General features: G+C 38.2%; 1 protein-coding gene across 4 annotated transcripts in view; it reads left to right on the top strand.

Annotated features, from left to right (window-relative positions):
• The window catches only part of MCC (MCC regulator of WNT signaling pathway), a 407,698-nt gene that overhangs the window by 69,250 nt on the left and 318,472 nt on the right, over positions 1-19,976 (top strand). For all 4 annotated transcript variants that reach the window (XM_001504578.7, XM_070234444.1, XM_023617859.2 and 1 more), the window contains exon 2: positions 2,935-3,182. In XM_001504578.7, the coding sequence (XP_001504628.1) occupies positions 2,935-3,182 (248 nt within the window). The remainder of the gene's footprint in view (positions 1-2,934; positions 3,183-19,976) is intronic.

A 19,976-nucleotide genomic window follows, 5' to 3' on the forward strand; every position in this document is an offset into this window, starting at 1 on the left:
GAGCTATTATTATCCTCATTTTTATTTTTTAAAGATTTCATTTTTCCTTTTTCTCCCCAAAGCCCCCCGGTACATAGTTGTGTATTTTTAGTTGTGGGTCCTTCCAGTTGGGCATGTGGGATGCTGCCTTAGCATGGCCCGATGAGCGGTGCCATGTTCGCACCCACGATTCGAACCGGTCCTGGATTGGGCCGCCAAAGCGGAGCGTGCGAACTTAGCCACTCGGCCATGGGGCTGGCCCCTATGCTCGTTTTTAAAACCAAAAAAATGACATAGCAATTTATAAAAGTAGTGTAGTACATTGTAGAAAGTTACCAATAAAAATAGGCAAAAATAAGAAAATGAAAACACTATATTCCTACCATTCAGAAAATATTAGTGTTAACATCTTAGTGTGTGAACTTTTGGATTTTATAAAACTTCTTTGTCTCCCACCAAGCCTAATTTTTAAGATTATTATCTAAAAATATAAAAAAGAAAATTTTATTTTAGAATGTAGACTCTGAACATGGCCCTTTCTTTCTGTTTGTATTCCTGATTTAGCAGTTGTAATCATCCCAATGTCTTGGATGAATCCAGCTGAATATCAGACAGGTTGTATTCAGGGAAGGGCAAAAAAGATAAGCATATGAATGCATTTTTTAAAAATTATTTCAGTGTATCAGTTAGATATTGCCGGGGAACAATCACAAAATCTCATTGTCGTAAACGATAAGAATTTTACATCTTAAGGTCAGCTAGAGTGGCTCTTCGTAGGCTACAGGTCCACAGGTCCGCTGAAGTGGCTCATTATGGGGCCCAGCCTAGTGGGTTAATAGCTACGATGGTTTGTTTTTCTCATAATGATTGCAGAAGCGGAAGAGGACAAGCCCAACTAAATAAACACATATCTGCTAACATCCTAGGGGCCAAAGCAAGTTAGATGTCAAACCTGAAGTTAAGGGATGGGGAAGGACACACTTACCATGAATGTCCTTGATCCTGAGGGCAAGACAAGGGTAAGGATATATAACACTACTATAGGAGAATGAAAAATTAGGACTAATAATTTAATCTACCATCCCCACTTCTGTTTTTAGTTTTTTTTAAAGATTGGCACCTGAGTGAACATCTGCTGCCAATCTTCTTCTCCTTCTCCTCCCCCCTGCTCCTCCTCCTCTCCCCCCACCCACCAAAGCCCCCCCAGTAGGTCCTTCTAGTTGTGCTATAGGGCATGCCGCCTCAGCATGGCCTGATGAGTGGTGCTAGGTCTGCGCCCAGAATCCGCACTGGCGAAACCCTGGGCTGCCGAAGCAGAGCACATGAACTTAACCACTCAGCCACGGCCCGACCCCTACCATGCCCACTTGTATGTGTATATTTATTTGTTCATCCACCTATACATCTACCTTACAAATAAAAAATATAAATATATACACATAGGCATATATATAATATACATATGTACATAGACATACACATGCACACAAGATAAAATAAAACGTAGCTGTATGTAAAAATTATTTATGAAACATGAAAATGGATGGCATATGGAAGCAGGGTGACCAGCTAAACAAGTTAGTGTAATAGGCTGAGAATAAATTGAGAAGGTCTTGGAGAGTGTTGTACATTTGGAAAACACAATTAAGAGTAAATATAAAAGCATTTCAGGGGCAGGACCAACAGAAATTTGATGATAAATTGGACACTGGGGACCAGGGTGGGGGAAATTAGGGGTAAGATGGAGTGAATGAAAAAATATTAAAAATATCTACAATTCTATGAGCCTGGGGAACTTGGGGAGATCACAGTAACATTGACCAGGAGAAGGAATTTGTGAAGGGTGAGAGGAAGAGAGGTGTTGGTCTTAATTTTCACTGTTAGGTTTCAGGTATCAGCAAACATCAGATTGGTCATGTTCTCAAGACGATTGGACTTTAGTGGTATGTTGAGACAGGGACGCTAATTACCTTTGTTTGTGACCATGGAATAGTTCCTAATGTCTTTCCCAGGGCTTCAGTGTTGTAATCCTTTAACCTTTATTGAGATGTACAGTTAGAACTATATGAACAAAATGTTTCACCAAGGAGCTTAGAACGAGAGAAAAGAACAAGACTTATATGTCAGGGGTCAAATGATGTCCTCCAATTAAATGTTCTTGGCCAGCATAGTGTTGTTCTTCTTCTTGTTCCTTTTTTATTCTTTTTCTTTTTTTAACTTGAGAAACTATAGGCCGGATGTACTTCTTTAGTCCAGCCACAGACTCCACCAATCCCTTTTGTCTTAGATCCCCCCTTCACACATTTATGTTATGTCCTAGTCCTGGAAGACATTTGGGATTTTGATCCCTGCTCTAAGTCTTAGGGCTTACTAATTGCTGATGGGAAGGTGGAAAATAGTCAAAGAAAATCCTGAATAACCAGAGGTAGACAAACACTGAGTCGTGAAAGTCAAGATTAAATAACATTTTTAAAGACGTACTCAAATGAGCTGATTGGTCCAGAAAGCTGAAAACCGAGCTTGTTAAAAATCTGTATGGCTCTTTAACAACTTGACTAGATTTTAAACTCTGCCAAGAGTAGAAACAATAGCTTTTCTGTGTTCTGAAACTTTATCTTAGGGTGAGATTACAGTGCTATACTCTACAGGTGCTCCATCGATTTCAAAAGAAAGAAAAGGAGGGAAGGGCGTGGAGGCAGGAAGAAAAAAGAGAACAAAGGATTTAAAATAGACTCACTCTTCCAAATAATAATAGCGTTCTTGTCTAGAATAACCCTGATGAAACAGATCTTTTTGCACACTTACACTTTTCTAGAAGCAATGAGAAAATTGGAAATAGGTTTACTATGTGTAGATATATTCAAGAGATACTCCTTTCTTTCTTCTTCGTTAATCACTTTATCTAGCGCAAATGTCTCTCCTAACGAGTTTTCCTCTGTTCAACCCCTTCCGTAGAAATGACTTGTTGATGGTTTGTCGTCAACTGAATATGGAAGAGTCTGTGGCTGAGATCATGAACCAACTGGGCGCAGATGAAAATGGGAAGATTTCCTTTCAGGATTTTACAAGATGCCGCATGCAGCTCGTCCGAGAAATTAGGAAGGAGGAAGTAGGCCTTTCTGAGAAGTCAGACAACTCCTGTAAAAAGAAGCAGCTGAGGGATAGAATTGCCTCCTGGCCCACGAGCAGTGACAACAGTTTAGGTAGGTACAACCAGGTGAAGTTTGATAGTGCTCCGCTAGCCCTCCTTTGCGACCTCTGTACAGGAGAGTGGCCTACCCAGCCTGGTGCTGCTTGTCCCTGGGCTGTCTTCTTGGCCATACTTAGCCTGGGTGAGTGCTCGCTGTTTCCCCCAGTTCTGTCCTATAGCTTCACAGTTCCTGGTTTACTGCTTTCCTTATTTTAATTCTTCCATTTTCCAAGTGTAATAATGCATTCAACTAGCTGTTGGAAAGGAAAGGGCAAATTGGTCTGGAAACGTGGTGACTGCATCAGCAGGCCTTAGAAACTACTTGGGGACCTCTCACAATTTAGTGCAGTTCTATGCAGTGAGGTTTTTAAAAACCATTCCTTTTTTATTTAATATTTAAAAACTTTTCTACAAACATAGTTTTCCTGTTTATAAGTATTATTGTGTCCTACTAATGCAAGACAAGCAATTGGAAAAGAAATTCTTAAAAATGTTGATAATTATTAAAGCTGGGTGGTGGGAACATGGGGTTTATTGTACATATTTTTGAGCATTCAAATATACATATATTTAGTATGTTTGTAATTTTTCACAATAAAAGATTGAAAAGAAAAGAAAAGAGGCGTCTAAATGGGATAGCCGGAACACTGGGACAGAGAAAAATATCTAAATTTTCTACCTATACTTTGGGGAGTTTTTTTCCTTGAAAATGTGTCCTGGATCTCTCTTTCTGTTTCTTTGCTTAGGTAGATCTAGTGGTAAGAAGCAAATTTCCATGTTAATTGTCCATTATTGTTAAATATATACTAATTATCATAGATAATTATGTAGTGCCCCACAACACACACACACATACACACACACATCCTGAACAATGCTCCTGGCAGTGGAATAATTGGGAACGTTATTATTGAGTAATTCAAATAATAAAATGTCCATGTATGCCCCCATGCCTTACTCTCTTAATGGATTCAAATCATGGTAATGCATGTGCTCTCAGCATAATATGTAGAAATATTTAATTTTTGAAATAACATTTTTCCAAGTATTAAAGTAACATATGCTCATTATAGAAAAATAAGGGAAAAAAGGCAAGCAGAAAAAAATTAAAATCACCCTTAATATCTCACCATTCGGAAATGATAATTACTGCTTACATATCTCTCCTCCCTCTCTCGCTTTCTCCTGTGGGTATGTGTGTGGTATGATTTGTAATGGTTGTGTGATATAAAATGGACACTCAGTAATATTTATTAAATGGAACAAAGGAGTGGAATTCTTTTTGCTAAGCTGTATTTTCTGACTTTTCTGCTAAGAACATGGACTTCTTATATAAATACATAAGCACACACGCAAACATATTTGACGGGTTAGGTGAATTGTGCTGTCGGCCAACAACTGAATACCCTACAGCCATTAAAATAATATACATGTGCATCAAATGTGTATATAGAAGAAATATTTTTATGGGAAAAAAAACTATAGTGTCGAAATCTGTATTTTATGAGTAGTGTATGTTTATAAATATTCTAAAAGGAACACGTTTAATAGAATTGCTGCCCACATCTGATTGGTTTGACCAACTCCTAAGATGGCCCCAACAAGAGAAAGGGTTGAAGAACAAGTCCCTTTCCTCGTTTTCTGGAACTGTGTACCCTTGGAGAAAGAAGAGTACTGAGAGGAGGTGAACCACAAAACGTGTCATGAACTGAGGAAATGCCAGCAGATGTGAAACCTTTGACCAGGTTATCCTGGTAGGTAAGGCTTCAGAGTCAGATTATTTGAGTGTGAATCCTGGTTCTGTCACTTATTACACGACACTAGGCAAGTTACTTTAACCTCTCTGTGTCTCAGTTTCCTCACCAAGTGTAACATGAGAACAATTATTGTTATTTGGAGGAATACAGAAGCTAATATATATGTAAAGCATATAAAACAATGTCTGGCACATAATAAGCATGAAATACAAGTTAAGAGAATATTGTTATTACTATTACACCCAGTTTTATTTCCCAGAGATGGTCACAATTACAACTCATATGTTGGCAAACAGCCTCCTATTCAGTCTAATATGAATCAAATACATTTAAAAATCTACAATAATTGAACAAAGAATTATATGTTCAATTAGTCCCTCTCTTGTCTACATCATTAATTTTTCCTCCCGGCTCTATCCAGATAAACTCTAGTGTCTCCCATCTTGGGATCCAGGGAAGTCCTTTCCTGACTCTGTGTCCCTTCTAACTACTGCCCCGCTTCTCTGCTCCTCTTCACGGCAAAACTTTGTGAAGAGTTTGTCTTTGGCATCTGACTCCTCTAACTACTCCCTCATTCCAGCTGCTCTTTAGTCGCTTGGACATCTCAACACCCCATTGTCCACATTCTACCGTTTTGGCTTCCTTTTCTCAGTCTCTCTCTCTCTCTCTCTCTTTTTTTTTTTTTTTACTCTTCTTTTCCTGTACCACTTCCAGATTTAGAGGTGCCTTGGAGTTACATTCTCTCCTAGATGATCTCATGTGGTCCCATGGTTTTAAATGTTATTTCTGTACAGTGACTCCCGAATGTATATATCTAGCCCTGCCCTTTCCTATGAGCTCCAGAATCTGGTAAAATTGACACATATTCCTGGATATCTTACAGACTTAACCTTAACATGGTCAAAAAGGATTTTCGATAATCTTCTCCACCCTTCCACACAGTCATTCCTCTCCCAGACACCCTCATCTAAGAAATATCACTATCCGCAGGTTTGCTCAAACCAGCAAGTCCCATTGTCTCTTTTGCCAAAGTTCATCCAGAATCTGTCTACTTCCCTTGCTCTCCGGCTACCACCCTTTTCTAAATCACCATCATGTCTTGCCTTGATTACTAAAACAGCCTATAATTGGCCTCCTTGATTCCTCCCTTGATCCCTTACATTTCATTCTTTACTCTGTTGTCAGAGTGGTCTTTTAACTTAATGAAAACATGCTTAGGTCATTCCCATGTCTACAATGCTCCATGGCTTCCATATCACCTAAAATAAAATCCAAGTTCCTTGCCACAGTCTGGAGTATACCCACCACTCTAAGGGACCGTACTGATCCCTTGATTTATTGTGCGTGCTCCAGCCACACTGGCCTTCCTGCTAGTCCTCTAACTTAGCAAATTCAGCCATCCTCCAGCCTTTGCCCTGGTTCTTTCCGCTGATCTAGAACACTCTTCTTTCTAACCTTCTCAATGCGTGGCTAGCTCTTTCCTATTATTCAGGTTTTAGCTTAAATATTCTCTTTCTAAAGAAGCCTTTCCAAACTGACGTAACTTCTCCTCATTCACTCTTTCACATGCCCTTATTGCTTCATACCACTTATTCTTATCTGACGTTATATTCTGTACTTACTTGAAGACTTGTTTATCTATCTCCCTCAGTACAAGAGAAGTTCCACTAGAGTACTGATGATCTTGCTGGGGTGCTGCTGTACTCCAGCACTTAGAACAGTGCCTGGCACATGGGCGATGCTCAGTGAGTATTTGTTGAACGAATGAATGAATGAATGAATGAGCAATCTGCTGTGTTCGTGCTCTTTTAGGGATACGTGGAAGTGCAATGCATGATTCCAGACACTAAGGAACTTACAATTTAATTGTGGAGTCATAAGCACGTGCCAAATTAAATAGCAATAAGGTTTAGAGACACCGAGACTTTAGAACTCATTGAAAGGTACAGAAGATAAGGTCTGTAAGGAGATCTAAGAAACACTGTGAGCAGGAATTTCAGAAAAGGGTTGGGATTTTACCTGGGACTGTGATATGCAGAGTAGAAAGAATGTTGTACTGTTGTAAGAAAAGCCTAAGAAAAACTTAGGTTTAACAGTCAAGTGTCAGAAAGACTTTATTGTCAGCCCTGACATTTCACAGCACATCTGTAGCAGGGAGTCGAGTTGGCAGAAGAAGACTTGTCAAAACATTGCATCCTCAACTTGGAAGAGGAATTTCAATGGATTCATTTTTCCCAAATATTTTCCGCAGAATACTGATTTCAAAGAATGGTCATAAATATTACATGAAGAAAGAATTCCTTTGCAAATATATTTGAAAACTTTGGGTTAAACTGGATTAATGGTTTTCTTTACTGCAAAACATCTCAGAAGCTTTAATATGCTAATATTTCTTCTGACTCTCCAGGATAAGAATAAAATATATAGCATTTTTCACATTTAATTGACCATAAATTTTTATTTACAAATCCTCTTTGGCCTTGCATTCTTTGCTCAAATATACTTTGGGGGAAAGTTAAGATATCTGAACAACTAGGTCATAGTAGATTTTTATACCTAATTTAAGTCATCTTGGAAATAATATTTTAAAATTTTTACATCTTACATAAAATTTAATAGTTGTGGTAATAACAATAATAAAAATGGTTAAAAATTATTAATATTTACTATGCACAAGGCAATTTGCTGGTCACTTTACTTACATTATATGCTAGAAAGATAAACCCTACATTCACCACGGAGTTGCCATGGGACTTAGGCCACACTCCTGATTATCCTGATCTTCAGTTTTCTTACCTCTAAAGATAGAGTAGTAATATCTGCATTATAGGGTAGTTGGAAGGACTTAGTGAGATATTACTTGTAAAACTCTTATACAGTACCTGTTCATGTTAAGTTTTCAATAAATAATAGTGTTATTATAATTATCTAATCCTTGCAACTACCTTCCAAGTTTAGAATAGAATCCTCCTTATATAGAGGAGGACACTGAGAGTCAGTTAAGTGACTTGCTCTAAGCCACACAGCTACTAAGGAATTGAGAACACTAAGAAGCTGCTTATTGAAAGAGATGATTCTTTGAGTCCCCTGCAACTTTTACTTAGAAAAACTGTCTCGATGACCAAGAAGCAAACTAAAAAGAACATTGCCTTGGGGGCCAGCCCAGTGGTATAGTGGTTAAGTCCACACACTCCATTTCAGCAGCCCATGGTTCATGGGATTGGATTCCAGACATGGGCCTACACACTACTCATCAAGCCATGCTATTGTGGCGTCCCACATATAAAATAGAGGAAGATTGGCACAGATATTAGCTCAGCAACAATCTTCCTCAAGCAAAAAAAGGAAGATTGGCAACAGGTGTTAGCTCAGGGCCAATCTTCCTCACCAAAAAAAAAATATTCAAAAAAAAAACCACTGCCATCCAGAGGCCACTCCCAGAAATTACAGATACATGGTCCCCAGGGTCTTGAGGAGGGATTTGAGAACAATTCCTATTAGATTAAGCCCATCTCTTTGGCACCAAAGTGACAGCATACATTATACCAAAAGAGTTATGAGGTTTTGTGTATGCTGCCTAATTAACCAATGGAAAACAAATAATCTAAATTCAATACAATCATTTGTAATTTTCATTTTAAAAATTTGTGATTTAACAATTTTTCATTTTAAAATTTAAATTTAGAAAGTTTAAGACATATTTAAAAAATTGTGGAGGCTGGCCCAGTGGTGCAGTGGTTAAGTTCGCATGTTCTGCTTCGTCGACTGGGGTTCGCCAGTTTGGATCCTGGGTGTGGACCTACACACTGCTTGTCAAGCCATGCTGTGGCAGGCATCCCACATATAAAGTGGAGGAAGATGGGCACGGATGTTAGCTCAGGGCCAGTCTTCCTCAGCAAAAACAGGAGGATTGGTGGCAGATGTTAGCTCAGGGCTAATATTCCTCAAAAACAAATTTGTGATTTAACATTTTAAAAATTTTCTTTGTGTTTAGGAAAGACTCTAGAGTTTAAAAAAATCCCTAGTGTTAGGTATTTCTGTATGTTAGCAATTCCAACAGAGCTTTTATTTAAATGTGCCCTTTTAAATAAACAGATTTTTACTTCAACCGAACTGTAAACTTTACACATTTTTCCCACATATTTGTGTCAAATGTGTGAATTATGTGAAAGAGGTAGTGCTTCAGGATGATGACCCTTGAAAAAAACACTGGATTGCCCGAGGAGAGCCCATATATGCCTTCGAGCTTGCCTAATGTGGTGTTACAAGTCTGTGCTTTTCAGATCTTTGGGGACACTTGTTTTTCTTCCTTTGGTCAGGCCTCAGAGAGCCCAAGAACTTATTTGAAATCAAATCCCCATGGTTTTAAAACATTGTTTAAGACAGCAGACATTAAAACCTGCTAATTAATACAACTAAATTTAATTTATGCTAAGATTAGAACACTGGGCACAGTGTCCAATAACCTATACCTTCAAAGATGCTTATTGGCTTCTGTGATGGTCTTTTTGTCCCATCTGAAGTGTAGCCTTCCTTACTGCTCTGATAATGCCCCTGTGGTCCAAAAGGAACATATAAAGTACTGATGTTTCTCAGAGAAAGTAATAGCAAGTGTTTTCTTTAACAGGAACTCAAAGCAAAAACTCAGATCAAAGAATATATGGTTTAGACAGGAAGGACTCCAAACCCCACAAGCCCGAGGGAGGAAATGTAAGGAGATATCCTGATTCTTTGGCAGATTTAAAGAAACAAATAACCAGCCCTCTGAATTTTAGTTTATTATCTTGCTTTAAAAAGAATTAAAACCACAATTATTTAATATATACAAAACCTGTCTAGTCCTGACATATTCCAGTTTTCTGGAATGAATGTTACTCTTAAATATTGTTGATTTTTTCCTCTGATGTAAATATCTTTCTACACCCTTAAAACAGGTTAAAGTAAGTGAGACAAGAAGACATTGTATTGGCCCTGGTATGTAGGGTTCTGGCTGGTGAGTAAAGAAAATCAGAAGTGTTTTAAGTCCCTATCAGCCCTGGGTGAGCAATTAATAATTAACAGAGAGCATTTTAAATAAAATCACTCATGAGAGTGATTCATTGTTTAAAATACTATCCAGCTAGCATAAAACCAGACTAAAGTCACAACTGTTTTTAGCCTCAATTCAATGTTTCAGGATGTTTGTTTGTTGTTGTTGTTGTTTTACATACTCTAAGCCCTGTGTCATGTGGTAAACAATATGTTTATTTCATTTATTCTACTCTTGAATTGGTAATTAGAGTAGCCTTCTAAAGTCTTTAAGTAGTAGGTCCTATTTTACGCTCTTTAATTGCATACTGAGAATACTATCAAGCAACTGTCAGTAGATTGTTCTTTAGATTTAGTTTGGGTAGACTTGGTCAGTTCTTGGATTAACTTAGTTCACTTGTATCTCTTTATATTCATCATTGTCCTTCCTGTCCTCTAGCAGTCCCTAATCCGTATTCATTTGTCTGTTTATACTTCTCAGATTGGCACTGCCATGGTCCAGATCTGAGTCTTCCTCCCCATCTTCCCTATCAGTGCAGTTTCCTCCTAACTATTCCTTCTGCCTGATTTCAGTTGATGCTGCTATGACTTCCTAATATTTTTAATATGTGTACTCATGGTAAAATGCACTTCCTCTTTTTTCTACTTAATAGATTCTACTATGTCATCTCTGAAGTCTTTTGGATATCATGACTTCATACCATCCAGTGGGTTCATCCTATCTTATCCCATTTGTTCCCCATTACTTCCGCTCATGGACCCCTATCTTCAAGGATGCTAGCCTTCTTATTGATACACACTCCTCAAATCTACTTCTTGAGTTTTCCTCTTTCTGTACTATATTAGTTAGAGCTTTTTAGTGACAATTGGCAAACACCCAACACTAATACTTCAAAGGAAAAGAGAGAGAGAAAGAGGAAGAGGGAGGGAGGAGGAAAAGAGAGAGAGAAAGAGGATATGAATGTGAATATATTGGAGAATTCTAGCAGTTAGATCTATCATGGATGGATCCAGAGGCTCAAATGCCATCAGTCTTCTTCCCTCCATGTCTCAATCACTTCCTTCAGAATTGGCTTTATTCTCCTACTCCTTGGGCATCCAGCAGCCTCGGGCTTGCACCCATTCTGTTGAGTAACCAGAAGAGAAAAGAGTGATCTTCTCTTCACAGTAGATACACAAAAGTCCTGAAAATTGGTCTCACTGGGTCTTCTTGTGTCGTATACCTATCCCTGAACAAGTTCCTCTGACCAGAAGAATGCAGTGGTCTGATTGGCCAGGCCTGAATCACACATTCAACCTGTAACAGGGGGGTGAAGTTGTCTCTATCCAGATCATATGGACTGAGAATGAAGAAAGGGGACAGGGAATCAAGGTGCTGTCAACAGAAGAAGAGAGAGTGGATGCTGGACAGGCAAAAAGAACAGATGTCCACCACATGGTCCTGTAATGTACATCTTGCCTCCTTCCTTTTCTTTGAATATGTACTCTTGCAATCCTCAAAAGGCTTTAATGACACTACATAAAACTGATATGTACACATACCTATTTAGCAACTAGGAGATCCATGTGTGTCTTGTCACACAACCAATTGCAAATTTTTTTAATGAATTTTATTTTTTAATGTGTTTCTATGTTCTGTGCATATATCTATCATTGTAATTATGAACCATCATATGTTACAATTATCCATTTGTATATCCCTCTTCTCTACTAGATTATGCATCCTGGGCAAATACCTCAGAGTCTGATACATGGCAAGCACTGAATGAACGTTTGATCAATAAATGAATATATCAATGAGCAAAGCTTTTTAGTATTCATAGTACCTAGTCTCAGATATAGTAACTGTTGATTTATTGTCAGCCTTCAAAGCATGTGCCTTTTTCTTTGAGGTACAGCTATTCCTTTAAAATAAAACATGTGTGTGGGGCTGGCCCCATGGCCGAGTGGTTAGGTTCGCGCGCTCCGCTGCAGGCGGCCCAGTGTTTCGTTGGTTCGAATCCTGGGCGCGGACATGGCACTGCTCGTCAGACCACGCTGAGGCAGCGTCCCACATACCACAACTAGAAGAACCCACAACGAAGAATATACAACTATGTACCAGGGGGCTTTGGGGAGAAAAAGGAAATAATAAAATCTTAAAAAAAAAAAAAAAAAAAAACTACATTTAAAAAAAATAAAAAAATAAAAATAAATAAATAAATAAAACATGTGTGTTTGGATCTAGGCAATTTTTAAAAAGAAAATGAGTCCAAGTAATGAGTTATAGATCAATCTTATCAAGCTTAATTTTTTCCTTCAAATCTTTTCTTATCCTGTGGTTGACTCAAGGTGGGTGTAATAAAAGCGCCAGAACATTGAGTTCATTTCAGCTAGTATCCAATAGTTGCCTTCACTGTGATACTTGCTGTTAAATTGACAGAAGGAGAAGACATAGTGTGCTTGGCTCAAAAATAGGGCTACAGTATTTTTCAGCTTTTCTTATCAAGAGATAGTCTTTTTCCCCACTCCTTGAATCTCCAGTGGCCTTGTGGTCTATTTTGACCAACAGAATGTGGCAAAAGTGAAATTGTGCAAGTTCTGGAGCCAAGGCTTCAAAATGCCTTGCAGCTTCCTGCTTCACCTCTTGGAATATTCCTGCAACCATGAAAGAAAGTCTGGGCTAGACTAGCAAATGATGCAAGGCCCCGCCAATAGCTAGTATCAAGGCCCCAGATACATGAGCATGCACATTAGTCCCTCCAGCCCCAGCTGAGCTACCAGATGACTGCCAGTCGCCTTAGTGATCCTGGATGAGATAAAACAGAATACTGCCCGCATGAGCCCAGCCCAAATTGTTGACTCTAGAATCACAAGAAAAAAGGGATTGTTGCTGTTTTAAGTCACGAGGTTTTGTGATGGCTTGTTATGTAGCAGTAGATAAGTAATACACATAGGAAATTACCCTTAAGAAATTTTTGAAATTATTCTGAATATGAATCAAGGCAAAAGACCCAAAGCCATCTATAGATTCAATGCAGTCCCTATCAAATTCCAGTGGCATTTTTCACAGAAATAGAAAAACAAATCCTAAAATTCATATGTAACCACAAAAAGACCCCAAATAGCCAAAGCAATCCTAAAAAAGAAGAACAAAGCTGGAGGCATCGCACTTCCTGATTTCAAGCTCTATTGGAAAGCTATAGTAATCAAACCAGTATGGTATTGGCATAAAAACAGACACAGAGACTAATGGAACAGAACTGAGAGCCCAGAAATAAACTGACACATATACAGTCAACTAATATTTGACAAAGGAGCCAAGAATACTCAATGGGGAAAGGATAGTCTCTTCAATAAATGGTGTTGGGAAAACTGGATAAACACATGCATAAAAATGAAATTGGACCCCTATCTTACATCACTCACAAAAATTAACTTGAAATGGATTAAAGACTTGATAACTTTTTTTCCTCCTCAAAGCCCCAGTGCATTGTTGTATATCCTAGTTGTAAGTCGTTCTTCTGTGTGAGCCACCACCATAGCAAAGCAACTGACAGATGGGGTTCTGGTTCTGCAACTGGGAAACAAACTCGGGCCGCCGAAGCAGTGAGTGCCCAACTTTAACCACTAGGCCATCACGGCTGGCTCTGGATTAAAGATTAAATGTAAGGCCTGAAATTGTAAAACTACTACAAGAAAACATAGGCAAAAGTTCTTTGACTTTGGTCTTGGCCATGATTTTTTGGATATGACACAAAAAGCACAAGCGAAAAATAAGTAAGTGGACTATATTGAACTAAAAAGCTTCTGCGTAGCAAAAGAAACAATCAGCAAAATGGAAGGGTAGCCTATGGAATGGGAGGAAATATTTGCAAGCTATCTATCTGATTGGGGGTTAATATCCAAAATATATAAGGAACTCATACAACTCAATAACAACAACAACAAAATCCAATTAAAAAATGGGCAGAGGACTTGAATAGACATTTTTCCAAAGAAGACATACAAACAGCCAACAAGTACATAAAGAGATGTCGACATCACTAATCATCAGGGAAATGCAAATCAAAACCACAATGAGATATCACCTCATACCTGTTAGAATGGCTATCATCAAAAAGACAAGAGATAACAAGTATTGACGAAGATGTGGAGAAAAGGGAACCCCTGTGCGTTGCTGGTAGGAATATAAATTGGTGCAGCCACTATAGAAAACAGTATGGAGGTTCCTCAAAAAATTAAAAATAGGATTACTATATGATCCAGAAATCCCACTTCCGTATGTATATCTGAAGGAAATGAAATTGCTATCTCAAAGAGATACCTGCACTCTCATGTTCATCTCAGCATTATTCACAATAGCCAAGACATGGAAACAGTGTAAGTGTTCATCAATGGATGAATGGATAAAGAAATGTAGTATATATATATAGTGGAATATTATTCAGTCATGAGAACAAAGGAAATCCTGCCATTTGCAACATGGACGGACCTTGAGGGCATTATGCTAAGTGAAATAAGTCAGACAGAGAAAGACAGATACTGTATGTTCTCATATGTGGAATCTAAGAAAGCTGAACTCAAAGAAATAGAGTAGAATGATGGTTGCTAGGGGCTAGGACGTAGGGGAAATGGAGAGATGCTGGCCAAAGGGTACAAACTTCAGCTGTAGGATAACTATGTTCTGGGATCTAATATACAGCAGGGTGACTATAATTAACTCTACTGTATTATATACTTGGAAGTTTTTAAGAGAGTAGATCTTAAATGTTATCATCACACATGCGCAAAATAGGTAAAAATGTGAGAGAATGGAGGTGTTAACTAACTTTATTTTGGTAATAATTTCGCAAAGTGTATGTGTATCAAATCATACTTTGCACACCTTAAAGTTACGTATGTTCTGTGTCAATGATATCTCAATAAAGTTGGAAAAAAAGACAAAAGATACAAATAGATCTAGTACAGGATTATATATGATCAAGTGAAGAATATGTGAGGCAAACAAAATGTGCTAAAAGAGAGGAGAAAGGAAATATTGTTGGACAGAGAAACCAGAGAAGACTTGGAAAAAAATAAATCCCAAGCTGATCTTAGAGAACTGGAAGGAATTCGAAGGATGTAGAAATAAGGAAACACACCTAGGTGGTAATGAGTTAGAGAAGAGTTCATGAGAAAGTATTTAACCTGTAATTAAATGAAATGTCCCTGCGCCTCATACTGAGTTATGTGAACATTTGGGGAGAGCATAGAAGTGGTGGGGGATTGAAGGTGGTTTCTAAAATCCCCAAGACAAACATGGTGTTATCTTCTCAAGCACAAATTTAACAGATTATTTGAAGGAAAAGTTCTATAGCTTGGTAAATTTTTTTTAAAAAATTGTATGAAAGCAAATGCTGATATATGTGGAGTAGAATTCAAAATTCAATGAATTTTCCACATAGCACATGAGACTTCCAAGAATCCTCTGGCTTGGAGGTAATTCCGTCTATACCCCAGGCTTCTTTGACTCTCCTCTGCCTTTGGGGTCCTTTGGTGGAAAAGACCAAGAAGCACTGTGTTCAATGACCCCTTTACAAGCGTGAACCTCGGAGCTTCTGTCTCTTCTAGTGTGTCTTCCTGGGCTCTTCAGGGCACTTGACAGTTGAACTGATAGTCACTCTGATACCAGATAGTAATTTACAGAGCCCATCAGGGTCAAGGAGTAAAGAGGATCTAAGGCTGCCCAAACAGTGTTAAGATCACCTGCAAAGAAATTTTCTAGAGTGGCTATTGCAATGGCTTTGATACTTAAAAAAAAAAGAGAGAGAGAGAGAAGCCCCAACTCAGCATCTATGGGGAAGTGATCCTGCAGTGAAAATGTGTTAACCCAGAAACATCTTGATTATCCACCGGCCATTTATATGTGGCCAATCTCACTTTCAAATTATGAGCATAAATAAGCATATAACATGATCATGTCCTTAATATATCTCACAGATTTAGTAACCTGCAGATCAGCAGCACCCATTAAAACAAAACATTTTCCTTTTTCCTAACCCAGGGAAAATATGAAACACTAAAATAGAGAGGAAATCTGTTTAGGTTTAGCCTGAGAAGTCATGACGTTTGCCATGAAAAGGCTGAGATCTTCTGAACAGGGGAATGGGAAAGGATATTGCAAACCACCTCTCCCGTGACCGCCACCAAGCTGTGTCCTCACTGGCTGTTTGAGGTGTTACAGGTTATCGGATCATTGAACCCAGATGTTAAAAAATAAGTACAAAACAGCTAAGAAGACCAAAGATAAAAAGTGACTGATGTCATCTGAGACGGTGAGAATAGTCAAGTCAGACGGATGTTATTTATCTGTCAGAGTGAAAATGTCCCTGTATCGGGTATATTTGAACTTCAGTTCTTTGCCTGTATTTGGCTTTTCTTGGTGTGAACTTTAAATACCTCACTTAAGATGTCCAATTCTATCTGTGATACCTTGGCTCTGATCCCTCCATTGTGCAGTCACTGCAGACAGAAAGAACTAAAGGACAATGTAAGAAGGAAAAAAACTATGGTGTATTTTTTTTCTTTTTTTTTAAGATTTTATTTTTCCTTTTTCTCCCAAAGCCCCCAGGTACATACTTGTGTATTTTTAGTTATGGGTCCTTCTAGTTGTGGCATGCCGCCTCAGCATGGCTTGATGAGCGGTGCCATGTCTGCGCCCAGGATTCGAACCGGCGAAACCCTGGGCCGCCGAAGCAGAGCTCGGGAACTTAACCACTCGGCTACAGGGCTGACCCCCTGGTGTATTTCTTTTTTAAACTTCCAAGCAAGCGTGTATAAGATTACTGGATTCTCAGGTATTTCTTGAGACATTAAATATTTTAGATTTCTTTTGTAGGTTAGACCTCATGGAATTCAATACACTGTTCTGTCATGGTCTAAATTCTTGTAAAATGGTGTCTCAAGGTGTGCAAACTGGTTCTGTCTCACTTTGTGATTTCGTCTTCTATCAGTGTGCTTCAAGCTATTTGGTGCTGCTCCTTTTGAATATATTATTTTAGCCTGCTTCCCAGTGGCATTAATCACTTCATTTTAGTCAGCATAAACCAACAAGTTCATGGGAATCCAGGTGTGCTTACCTCAGGTGGTAGTCCTGGCATGAAGGACACCAGTGATTACCTGTGTTGATCCTATCTTTTGAACCACATGTAAGACAATAAAATTGTTCATCTGTTTTCTCTCCAGCATGATTTCACTGAAGCAATTCATTAAGTGTCACTGTTTTTATGGGATGTTGAAGCCATTCCAATTTCAGTGGCAGTGATACAATTTGGCATGATTTTAGATATTTTTCATGGAATAAAAATGATTACTTGGCTGAGATAAAGGTGCAATCTGCTCACAGAAAGTGTTTAGTTTGGCCAGACTATTTCATTGTCCATTGTTCATTCTAGAGAATCTGTCACTCAACGTTATAATCACAAAGGGCTCAGGAAGGCTTATTTTGCTTCCTGTTTTACCTCTTGTAAGACCACTGCAAGTTCACTGGAGAATGCAAACGAAAGGACTTTAGTAAATGTTTAAATCAGTTAAATTTTTATGGTTGTTTTGGAAGAATTGCATATGGTTTCCAAGGATCCATTTAAGTTGGCTATCTACAGAAAAAATATTTTTGCTTCTACTTGGAAGCAGAATTTAATCTGATACCTTGTGTATTTATTTAGCTCTCGTTTTATGGATGCATATCAGTCAGTTCCAGATAAATTTTAATGCAAAGAAATTACCATGTCAGATTTCTCTTTTGATATTTGTGTTTTTCTTTGATTTATCTGACTTAAGATTTAAAGTACTTTGATGAAATTTTGCCCTTGAATTACAGTGTTACAGCCCAGAGGGTCTGTTAAATAACATCTAATTTCACCCTCCATGTCATATAGATGAGGAAATGGAAACCTGGAGAATTAAATAATAGTGATCAGGTCACAGAGTTAGTTGGTGGCATGGCTGGGACCAAACTGGAACTCTCCTGGCTCCTAGTTTAATTGTTTTTCTACTAGTTCACACTGCAGTGTTCTTTCCTCTTTTCTTCTTGCTATATTAACAAGAACTTAGAATTCCAATCTCCAAGATGGTTTTTCTTTTTTTCCTTTTTTTTTATTGAGTTAATGATAGGTTACAATCTTGTGTGATTTCAGTTGTACATTAATGTTTGTCATTCGTGTTGTAGGTGCACCATTTCACCCTTTGTGCCCACCCCACACCCCACCTTTCCCCTGGTAGCCACTAATCTGTTCTCTTTGTCCACATTTTTAAATTCCTCATACGAGTGGAGTCATACAGAGATTATCCTTCTCTAACTGGCTTACTTCATTCAACATAATTCCCTCAAGGTCCATCCATGTTGTTGCAAATGGGATGATTTTGTTCTGTTTTGCAGCTGAGTAGTATTCCATTGTATATATATACCACAACTTCTTTATCCATTCGTCTGTTGATGGGCACTTAGGTTGCTTCCATGTCTTGGCTATTGTAAATAATGCTGCAATGAACATTGGGGTGCATAGGACTTTTGGAATTGCTGACTTCAAGCTCTTTGGATAGATACCCAGTAGTGGGATGGCTGGATCGTATGGTAGTTCTATTTTTAATTTTTTGAGGAATCTCCATACTGTTTTCCATAGTGGCTGCACCAGTTTGCATTCCCACCAGCAGTGTATGAGGGTTCCATTCTCTCCACAACCTCTCCAACATTTGTTATTATTACATTTAGATATTTTTGTCATTCTAATGGGTGTAAGGTGATACCTTAGTGTAGTTTTGATTTGCATTTCCCTGATGATCAGCGATGATGAGCATCTTTTCATGTGCCTATTGGCCATCCATATATCTTCTTTGGAGAAATATCTGTTCATGTCTCCAGCCCATTTTTTGATGGGGTTGTTTAATTTTTTGTTGTTGAGTTGTGAGAGTTCTTTATATATTGTGGATGTTAAGCCTTTGTCAGATATATGACTTGCAAATATTTTTTCCCAGTTAGTGGGTTGTTTTTTTGTTTCAATCCTGTTTTCATTTGCCTTGAAGAAGTTCTTTAGTCTGATGAAGTCCCATTTGTTTATTTTTTCTATTGTTTCCCTTCTCTGAGAAGACATGGTGTCCGAAAAGGTCCTTTTAATACTGATATCAAAATGTGTACTGCCTACGTTTTCTTCTAGAAGGCTTATGGTTTCAGGTCTCACCTTTAGGTCTTTGATCCATTTTGAGTTTATTTTGGTGAATGGTGAAAAAGAATGGTCAATTTTCATTCTTTTACTTATGGCTTTCCAGTTTTCCCAGCACCATTTGTTGAAAAGACTCTCTTTTCTCCATTGTATGCACTCAGCTCCTTTGTTGAAAATAAGCTGTCCATAGATGTGTGGTTTTATTTCTGGGCTTTCAATTCTGTTCCATTGATCTGTGCACCTGTTTTTGTACCAGTACCATGCTGTTTTGATTACTGTAGCTTTGTAGTAAGTTTTGAAGTCAGGGATTGTGATGCCTCCCGTTTTGTTCTTTTTTCTCAGGATTGCTTTAGCAATTCAGGGTCTTTTGTTACCCCATATAAATTTTAGGATTGTTTGTTCTAATTCTGTAAAGAATGTCATTGGGATTCTGATTGGGATAGCGTTGAATCTGTAGATTGCTTTAGGTAGAACGGACATTTTAGCTATGTTTATTCTTCCAATCCATGTACATGGACTGTCTTTCCATCTCCTTATGTCGTCATCCAATTCTCTCAGAAAGGCCTTGTAATTTTCATTATATAGGTCCTTCACTTCCTTAGTTAAATTTACCCCGAGGTATTTTATTCTTTTTGTTGCGATTGTGAATGGTATTGTGTTCTTGAGTTCTTTTTCTGTTAGTTCGTTGTTAGAATATAGAAATGCTACTGATTTATGTAAATTGATTTTATACCCTGCAACTTTGCTGTAGTTGTTGATTACTTCTAAGAGTTTTCCAATGGATTCTTTGGGGTTTTCTATATATAAGATCATGTCGTCTGCAAACAGCGAGAGTTTCACTTC

The sequence above is a fragment of the Equus caballus genome, chromosome 14, assembly GCF_041296265.1.
Source record: "Equus caballus isolate H_3958 breed thoroughbred chromosome 14, TB-T2T, whole genome shotgun sequence".
Taxonomy (NCBI): Eukaryota; Metazoa; Chordata; class Mammalia; order Perissodactyla; family Equidae; genus Equus; species Equus caballus.